We start from the raw sequence: 17,595 nt of genomic DNA on the forward strand, positions 1-17,595 counted from the left end.
GAGCCTGAATCATGCGACCTCTTTGGTTTTGTTTTTCTCCGTGAATAAAACCTTTTTGTCAGGTTGTTATGACATGACCATGAATCATTAAATTTTGCAATTTTTTTCTGAAGTCATCAGCTTTTTCTACTTTGTGGGCATGTGTATGTGTTCATACAAAGAGGTTTGGAGATGAAGACATGTACATGTTGGCCTTTATTCATATAAAAATGCAAAGTTAGTATGATGTTTTTTGATTGAGGGAATAGACTTTGGAGAAATTACTTTTTAATTGTTTATGTACAAATCGTTACATCTCTGCGATATTTTTCCAGTTATCCAGTAAAAAACTAAAAAAGGCAATGTAAATATTTTCTTACCTGCCTATTTCTAAGAAAAAATGTAAGCGAGCCATCCAAGGTTTTGCAGGATTATGGCATCACAAATCCGCTGATTTACATAAAGATGCCCAACACGTCAAGTTTCTCCTCACACGACCGAGCAGCTGTGGCCTGTGATTTTGTTAAAAGTGAATAAACTGTGTTGTTGCTCGCATATCACATGCCCAAGCTCTGCCCCCTGGTCACCATGGAAACAAAAGAGTGATTTCAACCGGTATGACAAGTGACTGTTAAATGTACTGAAATCCTCAATCCTTTGTGCATATTGACAAAACATTGTCATATTTTATTCAGACATCTGGGAACTGTTTTAAATTGTGAAAAATGTGCATCATATTAGCTTAGGAAAGTTAGCATTAAGTGTTAACTGGGCTTGAAAAGAAAATCATCTTGTAGGACTGTCTTCATCTTTATGTATTTGTTCCTTATTATTTGAAGTCGCTCACTCTTAAATATACCCTCGATCACAATATGATATTATGGTATACAATGTTTTTCATTTGAGCACATGAAGGTGGTGTCATTGGAAAGAAGTGATGAAAGGACACATTGTTTTCATTCTGAAGAGCAGCCGCTGAAAAGCCAGATTGGGCCGACAAGTGCTACAGGTGAGAACAAAGCCAGCATTGTATCAACAAATGCTGCATTATTATTTCGGAATATCTCACAAGTGGATACATAGAATTATGTGTTGTTTCTCTGCAGATATTTTGTGTGTGTGTGTGCACGTGTATCTTGAGAACACAGCTCACAGATGGGCTCTAACTGCAGTTTTATTTGGACGTTGAGATCTCAACATGAACCAAAATGTATCCCTCTTCAATTTCAATGAGGTAAGTCCATTTTGGGAAAAGGTGTGCTCTCCCAATAACACATGGATGATGTTCCCCATGGCATCAGTTCATATTGTTTACAACAGTAACACAATAGATTAGTGCACAAGGCATCTGGATTCAATGAGTGCTATGTGCCTGCCTCTAAAAATGATTGAAAACTTCCTGCAAGTCATCATGCTAAGTGAGCACTCTTTACTAATTCGTTTAGTATTTTAAGCTCTCGCTGTATAGAGTGTCGTAAATTTCTTTAAATGTATTTATGTCTGTAATTATGTGCTGCTGTTTTACAGAGCAGCCAAGCCTTTTCTGATGTGGGGAAAAAAAACAGGAAAATTTCTTTTTTGGGCTTCCTTTGATAGCACAAGACGAAGGTGATTTTTTGTTTGCTGATTCCTTGTCTAGTGGAGTATAGCTGTATGTTATTCCCATTCTGATTAAAATAGTTTTTTTTTTTTTTTTTAAGTATTCCTGTGCATATTTTTTTGCCAAATGATTTACTGAGTATGTGAGCTTACTTTCTCACGGAAATGGTCGCAACAAAACCTCGTAACATTTAAGAATGGTGGAGCAATTTGGACACGCTCTACTTAAGAGCATAATTTTGACACAGAAACAGGAAAAAGTGCTGCTCTTTCTTATGTCGGGAGAAAATGTTTTATCATGGAAGCAGTAATGAAGCTTTGATTGGAACAAATGACTGATACACACCATTCCAACTATTAGGACATTGCACTTAGATAATCCACTTTTCAATTCCAAGGACAATTACTTACCCCAATGATGTCATTCACCCACAATACAGTACATTACAGTACAATACGGGTGTCAAAGTCCTCGAGGGTTAAATTATGAAAAAATACAATTGCACAGTAGATTTTTCTGTGGTGTTTTTTATATGAACTTTAAAAATGTCCCTTTTTCAAACATGGTAGAAGATTAGTAACAAAGACACCTTTGGTAAAGAATATTTTTGGATGCTTTCTTGAGACGTAGATGGACATTTGCTTGCTTTTTGTCATTTGTACAAAACACAATTCAAGGAGCCAGTACGCTGCGTTTCTGTCAATGAGATCCAGAAATTGTTTAATCCAGTCTTTACATGATTTCATTGAGCAAAGATACTATTTTCTTGTCCGTTTAGAAATTGGATTCTGCTGAATTTGTTGACATTTTTCGCCCCCATAAATGTTCAAAAATTACTTTAGCAATCATATTGTGAGGCTAACATTTTCGTATTAGTCATCATCACAATGACTCACAAAGCATATTGTATTGAGAAAACGTAGAATGCTTCCTTTTGAGAGGAGTCATCTTTTCCTCAGTGCCCTGGAGCTTTCTTGCTTTTCATCTTCTGCCCTCATAGTCATCCTCGTGGCGAGTGATTGCATCCTCCTTTGGCGAGCTGCTATCCCCCACTGACTCCTGATTTTTAGTGTCCGCCTTCCCGCTACCAGCGAATACTGAGATCTCCATGTGTCCAGCAATTCACCTGTGGGCCTTCCCCAGCATGGGCTGCTGCAACCAGTTGCTTTGGCCCATCAGGTCCTGTTTGGCCCACTTGAGAGGTTCCATCCTGCTGGGGAATTCTACCAGAAAGTTTGTGCTGCCATCCTCTAAGTTGGGTCAATATTTGCGCAATATGGTTGTCACTGATTCCTGGAGCTGGTCTATTTCTGTTAAGATATGTCTCAGCACGTCCTGAGGACAAAGCAGATTCCAGCATTACCAAGACATTCTTTATCAATGCAGCAGCAGATGAAGAGCTGATTGCCTGTCTCTGCTTATATGAAGCGGGGTCACCATCGCAAACTTTTGCCATCGTGTTTTAGGTTTGCATGTTACTGCAATCAACTGGACACTGCTTAGAATTTTTAGGATTGATTCTGATGGCATTGCAGCCTCTTGAGACTTGAGCCACAAACAAAACCTGCAATTACCGCATTAATTTTTGATGTATGTACATGAGTCAATGTGGATTCACCAACATGATGTACCAACACAACGTGTGTTCCATTCAGCTTTTAATGATTGCAAAAATAAACAGCTTCTAAGGTAAGTTGCATAGTTGACAGAAATAATTTTCCATTCTTAGTGACACTGCAAAATCTATTCAATGACAATTACAGTAATTAAGAAGCCTACCATGTAATACATTGTCCACTAACAAAATACATGTAAAACAGAATAGAATGAAATGAAGAAAATAAAGGATGTTTTTCTCATAGGTAATAAGATGCTAGGTCATTACATACATAAAAAGTAAAGAAAGTAGCGACTGCTCTTTGCAGCGAAAAACAGATGTTGGAATTTGTGCTCATTTTGGTCTGTTCATACTTGTGAAGCTGGCGTGAGGGACTGCTTTGCAAAAAATATTCTGCAGTAAAGCTTAGTCATGCTAGAACAGAAAATGGTCTTCCCCACAGTTGAAAGCCTAGATTTGTTATTTCTTATAGATTATTTTAAATGAGTAAGACACAATATTAGTTAGAGGAAAGTTAAAAGGTCCAGCCCAACCCCTGATTAATCGATTACTGGGGTAAAATGCGTGCCATGCTCAAACAGTTGTATTTTGGAGCATCTGCCAACTTGTATCCATTAGTGAGCCACAAAGTGAACTTAGAAGAGAAGGTTGACATCAATGTCATCTGTGGAAAGACAAAATTATTGGCATTTGAAATTAACAAAAAATATGGATCAAGTCCTAAGCAGCCAATAAATCAATTACTTAGTGTGTAGCAAGCGCTCTCTCAATAATTTCATTAAAGTTTTTTTTTTTTTTTCTCTCTTCTCAAAGACCTTCTTTACTCGTTTCAAATTGGCATGTGTTGTGTGATCTTACTATTCTTGATGCCAAAACAAGAAGTCCACTCAGTAAGTGAGACCTGCTTGTCCTTGTCGGCATCACACTCTTGAAAGAAGCGAGAGGTGCAGTGCTCCATAGGTACCAGAGGGACTCTGAGCGGGGCCAGTTCTGAGTGGGACAAGATTCTGTACAAGAGAGACCGTTAAATATGTTCACAGTATGTAATCTCATTTTTGTGCTTTCCTTTGTTGAAGGGAATAAATGTTGATCATATACAGTAGTTCCTTAAAACGTATACCTGTCAGAGGGGTGTTGGTCCAGTTGAGCAAATTGCCAGTGCACTGGGTAAATGTACATGTTGTAGTTTTTCTCAAAGTCTTGAACCAATAGTTCGACCGAGTGATTACCAGCATGAAGACGTCGCTCGTTCTCATAGATTTTCTTCACCTACGTATGAAAAAGACCAAACAACTTCACATCTGTGTTTTATATATTGTTGTTTGTTTTTGCTATTGTGGTTTATGATGAAATATATGTTAAGTTCAGAGAACTAGAAGGATAGAAATTGCAGCAATGAAAGTTTTTGAAATAAAACAAAAAGTTAAACGCGCTTTGAATCGTTGCTTGGAAGTGAGGTAGCCGGGGGACACGTAGTCATGTTCATAAAGCTGCAGCAGCACATTTTTCAGCCAGTCCCTCATTCGCAACGGGAACTGGACCAGCTCTGTGTCTTCACATGGAGGTATCACTAAGCAAGACAAAAAAGAAAAAAAAAAGGTCATCCATCCATAAGTTTGATGTAAAATATTGACACTCTCTCACATTTGCATGGTCCTGTGTAGTCCAGATGAAGCCTGTGTCCCTTCTTAGTGCCTTCCAGCTTGCATTTAGTGGCGAAGAGTTCACACGAAGTGTTGTACGTCTTATTGTCCGTACCGCAAACCTTCAGAAATTAAATCACAATGAGCGATATAGACTGTTTATCTTGTCTGCTTCACAGTCCAGTTTACTTGTATTAAATAATGTGGTTGGACAAAAAACACAAATTGTGTGTTTCATACTTACATGATCAAACTCATTCAAACTAGAAGGACACTGAGAGGGTTCCTGACAGACACAATTTGGCTTTTTATCTTCATCAAGTATGCACATTTTTCCACGCTTGCAGCGGAAATTATCGCATAGATCTGAAACAAACAAAAAAAACATTAATTGCACTTGACTCAATGATGTCATTCAATGCTTTAATTCAGTGTCGATTGCTGAAAATCCAGTGAGCTATTACTCAAAAGCACCACTGTGCCATACCATCGCCTCTCAAGCTTGTACAGTGACTAAATTCAACCTGATGTGCCCGCATTCAGCTCTTAAGCTGCTAGAGCTGTGTTTTGCTTGCAATCATGAAGCAAGAATGGCTGCTAATGCTGAAGTTTTAGTTAAATGCGCCCGTCAGCAGATTGCGAGACTGTTGGTTTAGTGATTGGGTCAATGTAGACTGTAGAGAATGCCGCTGTTTTGGCAGAAACCAACCAGGAGGGGCTTCTGGGGCAGGAGCGGACCTGGCACTCGGGTAGAGATCCACCTTGGCCCTTATCTGCACTGGGTTCACACCTACTAAAGAGCCCTGTAGGATGAAATATGGGGAAATATTCAAATGTTTGCAAACATAGAGGGGTTTGTGAATCTTTACTCTACTTCTATTGCAACTAAACCACATTTAGTCACATTTTTACTTTAGGAGCTCCTCGATGGACACGTAATTACTTTTTGCGCCACTTGAGGGCAGCAATACTACCCTTCCAGAAATAATCATAAAAAAAACACTAGATGCCAGTATCACCCTACAAACATCTTTCTGTCTTCAAAAGGTGATTTTTTAAAATTGTGGTTAAAGCTTTTTACATTAAGTAGCTCCTAAAAACACTTAGCTTTCCAAATACCACCATGATGACTGAATTACAGTGAAGTAGTAGGCCTATGTGTTCGTTTCAAATTAGATGCATTTCGAGTGTATGCAATGATATTGTAAGCCACAATAACATAATGTAAATGTTGAACATTAAGGCTGTACTGAAATATGAGAGTGAAATCCCCTATTTGCGAAGACCAGATGGCCCATAAATTGAGAAAAGTCACAAATTGAAATGGAGAATTTCTCCATCATGAGTTTTCTGCGAAAAATGATTATCCGTTCCACCACGACCATTAACACAGTTGTAAGTATTTCAAAACTAGTAGTACTTGTACTACACCATCGAGAATTCTTGGTATAAAATAATGTTTATGAATGTTACAGAATAAATTAATTCACTTTTTAAAAAAGTCAGTTTTTGAATTTTCCACATGAAAGCTTCATCGAAATGATTGTGTTCAGCTTTGGAGGTTCCTCCATGTGTGCCATACCCATTGTCCTGCTCTTCTCCTTTTTGCCTTCTGAACTGTGTTGAGATTGTGAGTCTCATGAGGAGTCTCTTGGCTCTGTTCATGTTCATCTTGATTTTCCTCCCTTTGTGGTGAGTGCTTCCTTGTTCTTTGGTTCTTCTTTGGTCTGCTTGTTTTTTCACTGGCATCATCTCTACTCTCAACATTACTTTTCTCCTCATTCTTTCCAGCCATCTGCGTCTCCGAGTCTTTTGCCTTGTCTTGGATTTGAACCTGACTTGACGATACTTGAGATTCTGTTACATCGTCATCTATGACTCCAGCATATTTATCCTCTTTGATATCGGATTTAGAAACAGACGTTATTTCTCCTGTGTGGTCTTCCACTTTGGCTAGAGATGGCATAATTGCGCTATCACCAGCATAGTCAAGATTTGATATTATCTTGGACTCTGAGCTGCCTTCAGATTCTTCCAAAGAAGCAACATTGTCTTCTCCTAAAGATTCTTCGTCATTTTTCTTGCTTTGCATCTCCACTTCAGAGTCTTGGCTTTTTTTCATTAACATTTCACCACCTTCCCCAGTCTCATTTTTAACCCGCTCATCTTCCATCATTGCCAATTTCTCCTCTTGCACTTCTGTTTGTCTGAACTCCTTTTCATCTGGACCTGTGGTCACTTCTTTATCCATCTCTGTTTTTTCTGCTTCATCCTCTTCCTTGTTGAGAAGGTCCACCAGTTCCTCCTCACTCAAGAGGACCGCCTCACTTTTTGTCATCTCAGAGTGGCTGCTCTTTTTCTCGGCGGCAGAGTCATCTTCTGCGCTCGCTTCTCCTTCTTCCTGTTCGTGGTTGCCCTCTTCAACAGCCACTAAAGTGGGTAAGACTGGTGCCTCGTTGGCCTCCTCAATGGCAATGTCCTTATTTGAGCAAGACCAAAATAAATAAAATAATTTAGATTATATTCGGAAAAGGAAAATCATTAAAAGAGTACTTTACCTTTTCCTTGGCCTTGTGCGAAGTCCTATGTTTTCCATGACGATTATTTTCTACCTGTATAAAATTACAAATGTTAATAGTTCTGTATATTGTATATTGTGTATTTAAAAACTTCATTCAATTGTCTGCAAAATTACTTTCCTACTCACAGATAAAGGGAATACTGCAGCCACAAGGCAAATAAGTACTATGCAGGCCCTCATGCCTAAAACAATATAACAAAACAAACAAGAAAATACAAATTATATTTCCATCAATCACTATGGACAAAATGACAATGAAATGTTTTAAATGACAATTATTAGCAACAAACCACATAGACAGATTTCAAAACCGTCAAATACTTTTCATTCCACATATTTGATTTAATTTGTGTGCAAAGCCGTCCCCCATCATCATGGTAGCGGGCCTCACTTTTAAAGCTAAAGTAAACATGAAGTGACTACCAGACTGGAAAAAAGTAGACTAAGTCCACAGTCGTTTTTTGTTGTTGTTGCAGAGCAGAAGCAAAGCAGACATTAGCGGGTCTGTTCCCTGGGAACCAAGGGACTCTGGATTGGTCCAGTTAACCCATGCAGTTAAAGTCAATGCATGGCTACAATGTGTGCAAATATTGTATAAGAATTATTTTATTTGGTACTTTCATATATATAGATAGAGAAATTCACTTTTCTTCATACTTTTGTAATGCTTGCAATACAAGTTGTGTGGACACACTTTGTCATTTATCGTTTTGGCAACTGCGTTCAAAATGTTGATTAGTCCAAAAAAAATTAACTTCTTTTTCTTTAAACTTGGTCATACACGTTTCATCCTATTCATTCTTTAGACATGTAAAAAATACTTATGAAATGAGCTGTTGGTGTTGGTATATATTTGTGTTCATGGGCTGTTGTTGAATTGTTTATTTTTTTTAATTTAATGTTAAATTTTTAAGAAGGGTGGGAGGAGGTATATTTTACCAATATTGTTAGCCGTGGGCGGTCAAGAATTAAAAAAATAATAATAATTTGCAAAAATAACACACTTATGGGGACTAAACAATATTGTAGTATAAATCTGTGAAAAAAATATTTAATTGACCAAACTTTGACATAAGCGTTTTTAGTACGCCAGCAAAATGTAAAGTTATTTATTTTACTAATATTCTTTAGTATATTGTATTATTAAAGAAATAAATTATTTAATTAAATCTCAAATATATATGTAAAATAGTTTTTGCAAATTAGCCGGGTAAATTATTAGTATATACAAAATCATTTAAATTGGAAAATGAATACTGTAAATGTGCTTATTTGACCAATTTCATTGAGAAATTGTTTTATTGACTAAACAAATATTAGAAGCCTGTCGATAACGTAAAAAAATCAGCAAAATGGATTAAAAAAAAATGGTCCATAGCCGACCCCTGGCCTATTCCTTGCCAACCCCGAGTCTAGACAGTGTATTTTAAGCTTTCATTTGTGGCATTATTTAGTTGAGGGAATTTCTCAACCTAATTAACTCTGGTAATAAATGTCAATTCTTCAAGCCGCAATTACTGTAAAGTGTCTGCCTGCTAGAACATCTGCCACATTGATATATGGGTAAAATAAATGGTGTGAACTATGTACTGGTTTCGGTGGCTTCATTATATAACTAGTCCACACTTGAGTAATTCTCAGACACTGAATACCTTAACATGCACGTTTTCACAATTTTTGTCTAGACAACTGACTTGTAGTTTATATATAGCAGTAGTCATTACCTCGACACAGAAATCCCAAAGTATCTGAGTATAATAATCAACGCTCAACTTTGGCTATGAGAGGCACAAGCACACCAGCAAGACCTACAATAAATGTGTATTAATTAAAGAACATATTAATTCACAAATTAGCAATCAGAGTATAAAACATCAGTACGTGATGAAATAATACCTGAGATAAGTTGCTGGAAGAACGAGAATCCTGCACAAGCGCATTAGTGTATGTGCCTCTGCTCAACCTGGGAAAAGTCCTTTTGTATTCCACACGAGGATCAAACTCTACAAACACTACACACACACACACACACACACACACAATGGGTCAGTCACGCCAACATTTTGACAAATGGGTTGGGGTCCAGTGGCCCTCAGCTTGGCGCCAGTGGATCACAGGGCACAGATCTGTGAACATCATTCAAACTCTCGTTAAAACCAACTCTAGAATGGAGCTGGAATTCAAATCCAGACACATCTCAACTGGGAGAAGCAGACAAGGTGTCAACACAAGGCCAGCAATAAGTAAGTCAATCCACGCTGAATTTTCGAGACATGGCAGCAGGCCGAATGTTTGTTTCAATTCTAGTTTCCCAATTGCTCTTAAAAACTGAGTTTTGGTCTTTCAGTGTGACAATTCCATGTGCTAGCCTCTGTGGATGTTCTCGGCTTCCACATTCCAAACACATGAAAGTTCATTTCCGGCCAGTTCCTTTGACCAAGGTGCTGACACAAGGTCTGGATTTGGTTCCCCAGACAGTACTCAGTCGGCCACAGTTCTCTATGAATGGCTTCAAAGCAGAGAACACATTTTATTGGACATTCTAAGTACCATAAGCACAAAATGATACATATGCATGAAACCTGTCCAAGGAAGAAAAGCATGTTCCTCCTTTTATTTTGCCGTACTCACTCAGAAATGTTTGCCTCTTGGATCGCCCTAAAACATGAAATTCACCATTCTGTTAAAATGTTCACAAACAATATGGGCTTCAGTTGACATTTATCAAGTATCTTTAGTCATATATTTATAATTTATCAAATTTATTCTTTTGTTACCCACCACAGTGTCACGGAATTAGTCGAGCAGGGCGAACAAACGCAGCTTAGACCAGGGTTTATTGAGGGAAAAGGTAGTTGGAAGGGAGGATGAGGGGAACAAACCAACAGAACCGGCAAACGAACATAACTTAACGACATGACAAAACAATTACTGGACTAACCGGCCGACAGAAACAGACAGACAAACAAAGATGTGGGACGGAGACAGCAAACAAAAACGATCCGACAGGAAGTCACACGCAGACACGACTTAAATACGAGAAAGGTAACGAGAGGAAGGTGACTGTGATTAATACATGGATTGTGAGTAGACACAGGAAGGGAGGGGCGAGTACACAGAAACCATGACAACCTACGCATAATAAAACAACCGAGGACGAGTCGCGACACACAGATTGCTTAAAATCTTAAAATCAGTTCAAGTTCCTAAAATTTGGCCGTCACTGAAAATATTACCCCCTACTTTCTGGGTCAATTTGAGGTCCTTGAGGTTCAGATTCAATCTTTCTGCATAATCATGGCTCAAGAAAAGGGCACCACCAACCACGGCTTCAAAACGCCAAACAGGATGCGGTTGGGTCAAACAAAATGACATAAAAAGACCATTTTGGGGTCAAGCGAGGGCCCCCATGAAAGATCACACCTGATGTGACATTGATGCAGGAATTCAAGAGCCTGGATGTCATCATTCTCTTCACCTCACTCAAAAACGCATAACGTTGGTCACTGGACAGAACACAAACAGTCTCATGTCAAACAAGTGCAGGTTGTGAAACCCATGATAAATGGACCCTATTTAGACCTTGTTTACACATGATTGAAAATAGATGTTGGCAAAATTATCTTGATATGGCCGCTTGTTAGCGTGTCTGTCGACAGTTCGAAGGTCGAATCACAGCTCCAGACTTCCTGTGTGGAGTTTGTATGTTCTCTCTGTGCTTGCAGATGCTCAGTATTTATTCTAACTTCTCAATCAATGCAACAGTCTTTTATCCATATTGCATATTAGGATCAAGTGTTTTTCTTTTGCTGTTTAGAGTGCTGGCATTCATTATTCATATGATTTGTCTGCCTAATGCATTGAACCAACAGGTGATCGAAGAAGTCAAGTCCGTGGCAAATGTTCACTCGCCTCAAGTTATTTCCCTTGCGTAAATTCACAAATATATAAACTGACTGCCAAGGTCATCGCGTCACTCAACTTCATAGAACCACACGGGGAACACACAGACATAGTAAACCGCATGTCTGCGTGCCACAACAAGCATCAATCAACCTCGCCTCACTCCGCCCTTTTCTAAAGCAGGACACCGAGTGGCGGCTGTGGTTTGCAAAGCGCTCCAGACTTTTGTGAACATCCCCAACCTAATTACATGTTTCTTGTTCATAGCCAAACTCCAAGGAGGTTAAACAAGGAATTCTTTCGTTTTATTTAAAGCCAGACCATATATGGACAGCCGGGAAACTTTTACAAGCCTCAAGCAGGAAACGTTCACCTCTTTATTTCAGTAGCCGACATATCTTACTTCCACAGACCAATCCCATAGCTCCAAAAACAGGCTACGGTTATATCATGACAAACTATTTCTTATTTACAATGGGTTACATAATTAAATTATGATTTGGGCTCATGTTTAAAGAATAATGGTTAAAAAAAAAACTGAGATATAATACAGAATATTTTTTATGTGTTCCTGATGTCGAATTATCCTATAGCCCCAAATCTCATTTACTAATGTTTTTTGAGGAGAAAATAGTGAACAATTGAAAATTATGACCAAAAATGGAAACTAATGGTTCACTCATAATTAAGTGAATTGATTTGTTTTTTTCTTGTCTCATTTCTTTTCTTTAACAAAGCAATAATACGTGTTTTTCGTATGCAATACTCATTCAATACAATTTTCAAAAGGATATCAATATATTGAAATATTCAATGGCTGCAGCACTAATATTCATTGTTCCTGTAATTGCTTATGCAAATTAAGTCATAATGATGGTTAATTAACCATACTATAATAATCTGATGAGATCTGCAGGCTGGAATGTTGGGGGCAGATAAAGTTAAAGTACAATACACAATGATGTCGTAGAGACAAGGTAATACTGCAGCACGAAAATTAGACAAAAATAATTATAAAGGAATTAGACTGTCTACTGGACTCAATTATCATGGACAGACAGCAGTTTTGGTTCAAGTGGTGATGTAAGTCAACAGGAAACAAGTATTACCTCATCTAAGGAACTCTTCCGCTCTGAGTGGGAGAGTTTTTTTTTTTTTTTAACCACAAAGGGGCGAACACAAACCTTATAGTAATTATGACAAGGGAGGGGGCTGTGTAACTTAAAATTCAGTTTGCATCTATCCATCCGTTCGTCCGTCCATCCATCCATTCATCCATCCATCCGTCCATCTTCTACAGCGCACGTGTCAACCTCAAGGCCCGGGGGCCAGATACGGCCCGTCACATCATTTTATGTGGCCCGCAAAGACAACTCAAATTCATGTGACATTACTAAAATTGCAAATTGTCTTCACTTTTAAAAATAATATTTTTTTAATATATTTGAACAATTTTTAATAGTCTGATTTGAGAAAGATTTTGTTTTGTAGCTTAGACTATATATAATATGAAGCGTTCATGCATTTATTTGGGTTGACAATCATCGTGGCCCTCCAAAGGAAACTATGACTACAATGCGGCCCGCGACAAAAATAAATTTGACACCCCAGTTCTACAGTATCTAAAGTATCTGTATGTCTGTCTGTGGAACAATTTTTTGGTTTACACATCTGGACTTGTCAAGTCCCTTCATACTTTATGACACTTGGTTTGAAGTGTAAGAACTTTTTTTTTGGTTTCAAGGAAAATCTATGTGTGCGTGCATGTGAGTGTGTGTGCGTTTGTGGTGTCTGTTTTGTGGTTTGTGTGTGTAATCAGCACCGTCCCGCCAAAATGTGTTTTGAGCTTGATTGCTGACACAAATACATCTTGGCGTGTCCATAGAGGAGAAATCCGGAAGGAAGTGATGTAACAAAAGCATAATTTGGTTTGCATATATAGAGTAGCTCGGGGTTTCCTGCAGTACGTCCCAACTACAAGCTTGCCACTCACGCTTCTCCTGCTCGCTGTCACATATAAACTGAAGCTCTGACAGCTTTTCATCAAAGATTCTCCATTAAGCTTTGATTACTTCTACTCAGGTAATATTGAATATATTTACTTTGTGTCTTTTCAGTAAGTTAAATGTGTTTGCCTTTTTCTTTACACAGAATATGTAATGTCTTTTTAGCTATTTGCATGCAAACATCTGCTTTTAATTTGAGTTATCGCTAACAATGATTGTAAAAATGATGATTATGCTCACATCTGAACTATTTTGTCTCTCTGTATGAGTATGATCTAGCTTTATAGTAACGTGAAATACATGTGTTTTACAGAATGAAGGTCATCGGACTAGTAATTTGCCTTATCGGGGCTATATTTGCCAAACCTGTGAGTATATACAAGTACAATGATTACTTACAGTTTTACAATTATTGGCTATCATTGAACTAAAATGTTCTTTCTATGTGATGCTATACAGCTTTTAAAAAATCACATACAGTGAAAACAAATGTCATTTTCTTTTTTCTTTTGGACAGATTTCATTTAATGGCGTCACAGAGTCAAGTGAATCAAGTGAATCAGTGAGTGTTTTTTTTTTGTCTTTTCTTTTAATTCATTCCACACTGGAAACCCAGCACATCATTAAACTAATGGTGCAGTTATTATATCGTCTGCACTTCGAACTCTTCGTCTGCAGCTTATAGCAACAAATATTCAAAGAATGCACCAGCGTAATGATGTTGATGTTGATGTTGAAAAGTATCATTAAATGTCCCTCCCTGTTTATTCCTTTTAGTCTCAAACTGGTGGTTCACATGTTCCACAATCCATTCAACATTCCACTTACCCTCAGCAGGTAATTTACCTCACTTAAATATGATTTTATGTCATTTGCAAATCTTTGAGATTTGTTTTCTCTTATTGGGGGCGCTTTGAATAACAAAACCAAAAAATGTGCATTGTATGGGTCCCTCAGAAGAACACAGCAGTTATTATGTTGATGTTCAAAAATACCATTAAAGGTCTCCTGTTTTCTGTGTTCATTTCTCCCAGTCTCTGGATAATCCACAATCCCATCAACCTTCCCCCTACCAGAACCACCAGCAGGTATTTTACTCGACAAGTGACTAAATTATGATTTTCTGTTGCTAAAGGCATCATATTGAGATATTCTATTTTCTGTGGGTTTTAGAGCTCTGAAGAAAATCAGCAACATCAGGTGAGCGTTTTTGCCCATAGTTGACAGTGATGAACTTTTAAATTGTCGAAGAATATCATTAAATGTCCCTGTTAATTTCTTTCAGTCTCAAGCTGGAGGCTCATATGATCAACAGTCTTATCAGCAGTACTTATACCAATACTACCAGCAGGTAATGTACTGAATATAACTATGTTTTTTTGCATTGAAGGCACAATTTTGAGATGTTCCTCTAGCTTTTTTAATCAAAAGAACATGCCCAATAATGGAGATGGTTCAGAGTATTATTGAATGCCTCTCTGTTCATTTCTCTCAGGCTCAGAGTGAAGGTTCTTATGATCCACAATCCTATCAGTATTTTATGCAACAGTACCAACGGGTAATTTACTCTATATATGACTTAATGTAGTAAAGGCATAATTCCAAGATGTATTCTTTTCACTTGCTCTTTTGGAGTTTTGAAAAATTACCCTCACATTTTTTTTGCATTGGGGACTTTTTAAGCCTACAGACTACGCAAAACTTAAATGACATGGGGCATGGAAAATGGATGGATGCAGCTGACTCTGCGAGTGTGCATGCAAGCCACATGGTGGCACACTGAAATTAAGCTACTGGTGAAAAGAAATAGCTAAAGGCTTCTTTTTTTTGCTTCTTTTTTTTCTCAGAGTTTGAATCCAGCTTCTGTGAGTTCTGACAACCAAGTCGTAAGTCAGTCAGCGCAGCACGCAGCTGACATCAGCGACACCACCAGCAAGGACGGGGACACAGTCAGCATCGCTGGCGACGCGGCTGACACTGTTGACAGTGATGAGAGCAGCAGTAGCGAAAGCAATGAAGCCAGTGACGAGACTGACAGCAGTGACAGCGCCAGCAATGAATCCAATCAGAGCGTCCACGATTCAAAAAAAGATAGCACCGAGAGCAGTGAGGCCACCAGCAGTGACAGCAATGAAACCACCAAAAGTGACAATGATGGACCAAGTCAACCTGACAACAAAAGTTATACCATCAAGAGCCCACTGAAAGTTATTTACAGCAGTGAGAGCAACGATGAGGAACCTGGTCAGACCTTAACGGGTAATAACGGAACAAGCAGCGAGAGCAGCGAGAGCAGCGAGAGCAGTGAAAGCAGCGACAACATTAGTAGCGAAAGCAGTGAAAGCAACAGCAGCGAGAGTGCCAGTGATGAAAGCATCGAATCCGCCGAGGATAGCCCCAGCCCCAGAAGTGAAAGCCATCAGACAGTTAAGGTCAGTGAAGTAAGCTATGCCGTCAAGACCTCATTGGTAAGCGATGTGATTGACAGTAGTGAGAGCACCAGTCAAGAAACCATTCAGACCAAGGATATTACGAGTAATGACAACAACAAGAATGTGACTAGCGACATCAGTGATAGCAGCGAGTCCAATGAGAGCGCCAGTAATGGATCAAGTCAGACCAGTGACAAAAATTATACCATCAAGAGCTCATTGGTAAGTGAAGTTATTTACAAACGCGGGGGTATCATTGAGGAACTTGGTCAGACCGACAACGGGCCTAATGGACCCAGCAGTGAGGCCAGAAACGACACCAGTAGTGAAAGCAGTGAAGCAAGTCAGGAAAGCACTGAGACGGACAGCAGCGAAAGTGCTAGTGATGAAAGCACTGAGTCCATTAGTAGCTCTGACAGCAGTGACAGCAGCAGTGAAAGCAGCAGTGATGAGACCAGCATGACCAGTAACAGCACCAGTACTGATAGCAATCAAAGTGTGGCTAGTGACGTCAGGGAAACTAGTAAGGCCAGTGACAGCAGCGAGTCTACTGAGAGCACCAGCAATGGGTCAAGTCTAACCGATGACAAAAGTTACGCCGTCAAAGCCCCTTTGGTTCGTGGAGTTATTTACAAAAATGGAATCAATGGTGGGGAAGCTGGTCAGATCAGCAAGGGCAGTGATGAGACCAGTAGTGAAAGCAGTGATGACAGTACAAGTAATGAAAGCAAGGAGGCAGATAAGAGTAAAAACGCCAGTAATGTTCCTAGTAGTGAAACCAGTGATGCAGTCAAGATCAGTAAGGTCAACTATGATGTCAAGCCCTCGCTGGTAAGTGTGAATGACAGCAGTGAGAGCACCAGTGAAGAAACCACTCAGACCAGCATTACCAGTGATGTAAAAAATGACATCAGTGAATCCAGTGACACTAGCAGTCATGAAAGCAGTGAGTCCAGTGAAATCATCATTAGTAAGAACAGTAATGCCAGAGACATCATTGGGCATGAAAGCAGTGAATCCAGTGAGACCACCAGTCCGGAAAGCACCACTAAGGACAAGGAATCCACTAGTGATGAGAGCAGTGAGTCCAGTGATACTAGCAGTCATGAAAGCAGTGAATCCAGTGGAACCTCAAAGGCCAGCGACATCACCGGGCATAAAAGCAGCGAATCCACAGAGAGCAAAAGTCAGGAAAGTGGTGAATCCAGTGACACCAGTAGTCAGGAAAGCAGTGAAACCAGCAAGGACAGTGACAGCAGTGAAACTAGTAAGGCCAAAGACGACAGTCATGAAAGCAATGAGGTCCACCAAAGCAAAGCCACAGACTGTAATGATGGGGACGAAAGCTGTGAAAGTGAGGAGTATTTTTTCCAGGACATTGGCGACGATGCTCACTACTCAGTGGACAATCTCTTGGTGCCGGATGAAGACGTCATGGAGTTACAGCTGCGAAGAAGATGACCTCACATAAAGCAAGTCTCCCAAATCAACTGCAAGACTGTTGAAGATGCTGTTTGGTGGTGACAAGTGGAACATAAGCTATTTTTTCTACTCCTGAATCTTGATATTGGCATCATAATGTTATCATGTGTGTTTACTGAAATAATGTTTTGCTCCTCTCTTCACCTGGTGTCTCTACAGTTTACTGCATTTTGTAATTGTCTTATAAAAATAAATCTTTAATTTTTATTTACCTGTGTCATCCTTACAACAACGTGCAGCAGTTAACTAGTAAACTATGCCTCCACCTAAACAATGCATATTCCTGAATGCCGTTCCCCGGCATACAACACATGTAAAAAATAGACGTAACAAAAACTGCGCCCGAACCGT

At 39.1% G+C, this 17,595-nt stretch overlaps 2 protein-coding genes across 3 annotated transcripts; one reads left to right on the top strand and one right to left on the bottom strand.

Moving 5' to 3' along the window:
* Window positions 1-3,017: 3,017 nt before the first annotated feature.
* On the bottom strand, window positions 3,018-13,305 carry LOC133151846 (SPARC-like protein 1). The gene is made up of 11 exons (XM_061275227.1): window positions 9,318-13,305; window positions 7,548-7,603; window positions 7,399-7,452; window positions 6,423-7,319; window positions 5,550-5,643; window positions 5,085-5,206; window positions 4,842-4,962; window positions 4,631-4,767; window positions 4,318-4,466; window positions 4,056-4,204; window positions 3,018-3,861 (listed from the first exon to the last, which is right to left on the bottom strand). The coding sequence occupies exons 2-11, from the start codon at window positions 7,599-7,601 to the stop codon at window positions 3,833-3,835; spliced, it is 1,806 nt and encodes a 601-aa protein (XP_061131211.1). The 5' UTR covers window positions 7,602-7,603; window positions 9,318-13,305; the 3' UTR covers window positions 3,018-3,832.
* On the top strand, window positions 13,292-17,451 carry LOC133151845 (dentin sialophosphoprotein-like). Of its 2 annotated transcripts, XM_061275225.1 has the most exons (9): window positions 13,292-13,406; window positions 13,644-13,698; window positions 13,848-13,892; window positions 14,108-14,167; window positions 14,365-14,418; window positions 14,504-14,530; window positions 14,616-14,681; window positions 14,826-14,888; window positions 15,178-17,451. In XM_061275225.1, the coding sequence occupies exons 2-9, from the start codon at window positions 13,645-13,647 to the stop codon at window positions 17,221-17,223; spliced, it is 2,415 nt and encodes an 804-aa protein (XP_061131209.1). In that variant the 5' UTR covers window positions 13,292-13,406; window position 13,644; the 3' UTR covers window positions 17,224-17,451. The 2 variants fall into 2 exon arrangements, with proteins under 2 accessions (XP_061131209.1, XP_061131210.1); XM_061275226.1 differs by lacking the exon at window positions 14,826-14,888.
* The last annotated feature ends 144 nt before the right edge of the window (window positions 17,452-17,595 follow it).

This window comes from Syngnathus typhle, linkage group LG3 (genome assembly GCF_033458585.1).
Source record: "Syngnathus typhle isolate RoL2023-S1 ecotype Sweden linkage group LG3, RoL_Styp_1.0, whole genome shotgun sequence".
NCBI classification, from domain to species: Eukaryota; Metazoa; Chordata; class Actinopteri; order Syngnathiformes; family Syngnathidae; genus Syngnathus; species Syngnathus typhle.

What these genes read in the sequence shown, in the direction of transcription:
- LOC133151846 (XM_061275227.1), bottom strand. Translation starts at nt 7,601, where the DNA reads ATGAGGGCCTGCATAGTACTTATTTGCCTTGTGGCTGCAGTATTCCCT. An exon ending in GTTTGAATGAGTTTGATCAT is followed by an intron (nt 4,963 to 5,084) that starts GTAAGTATGAAA and finishes TAATTTCTGAAG; the next exon opens with GTTTGCGGTACGGACAATAA. An exon ending in GACCAACACCCCTCTGACAG is followed by an intron (nt 4,205 to 4,317) that starts GTATACGTTTTA and finishes TCTCTTGTACAG; the next exon opens with AATCTTGTCCCACTCAGAAC.
- LOC133151845 (XM_061275225.1), top strand. Translation starts at nt 13,645, where the DNA reads ATGAAGGTCATCGGACTAGTAATTTGCCTTATCGGGGCTATATTTGCC. An exon ending in AAGAAAATCAGCAACATCAG is followed by an intron (nt 14,531 to 14,615) that starts GTGAGCGTTTTT and finishes AATTTCTTTCAG; the next exon opens with TCTCAAGCTGGAGGCTCATA. An exon ending in TATACCAATACTACCAGCAG is followed by an intron (nt 14,682 to 14,825) that starts GTAATGTACTGA and finishes CATTTCTCTCAG; the next exon opens with GCTCAGAGTGAAGGTTCTTA.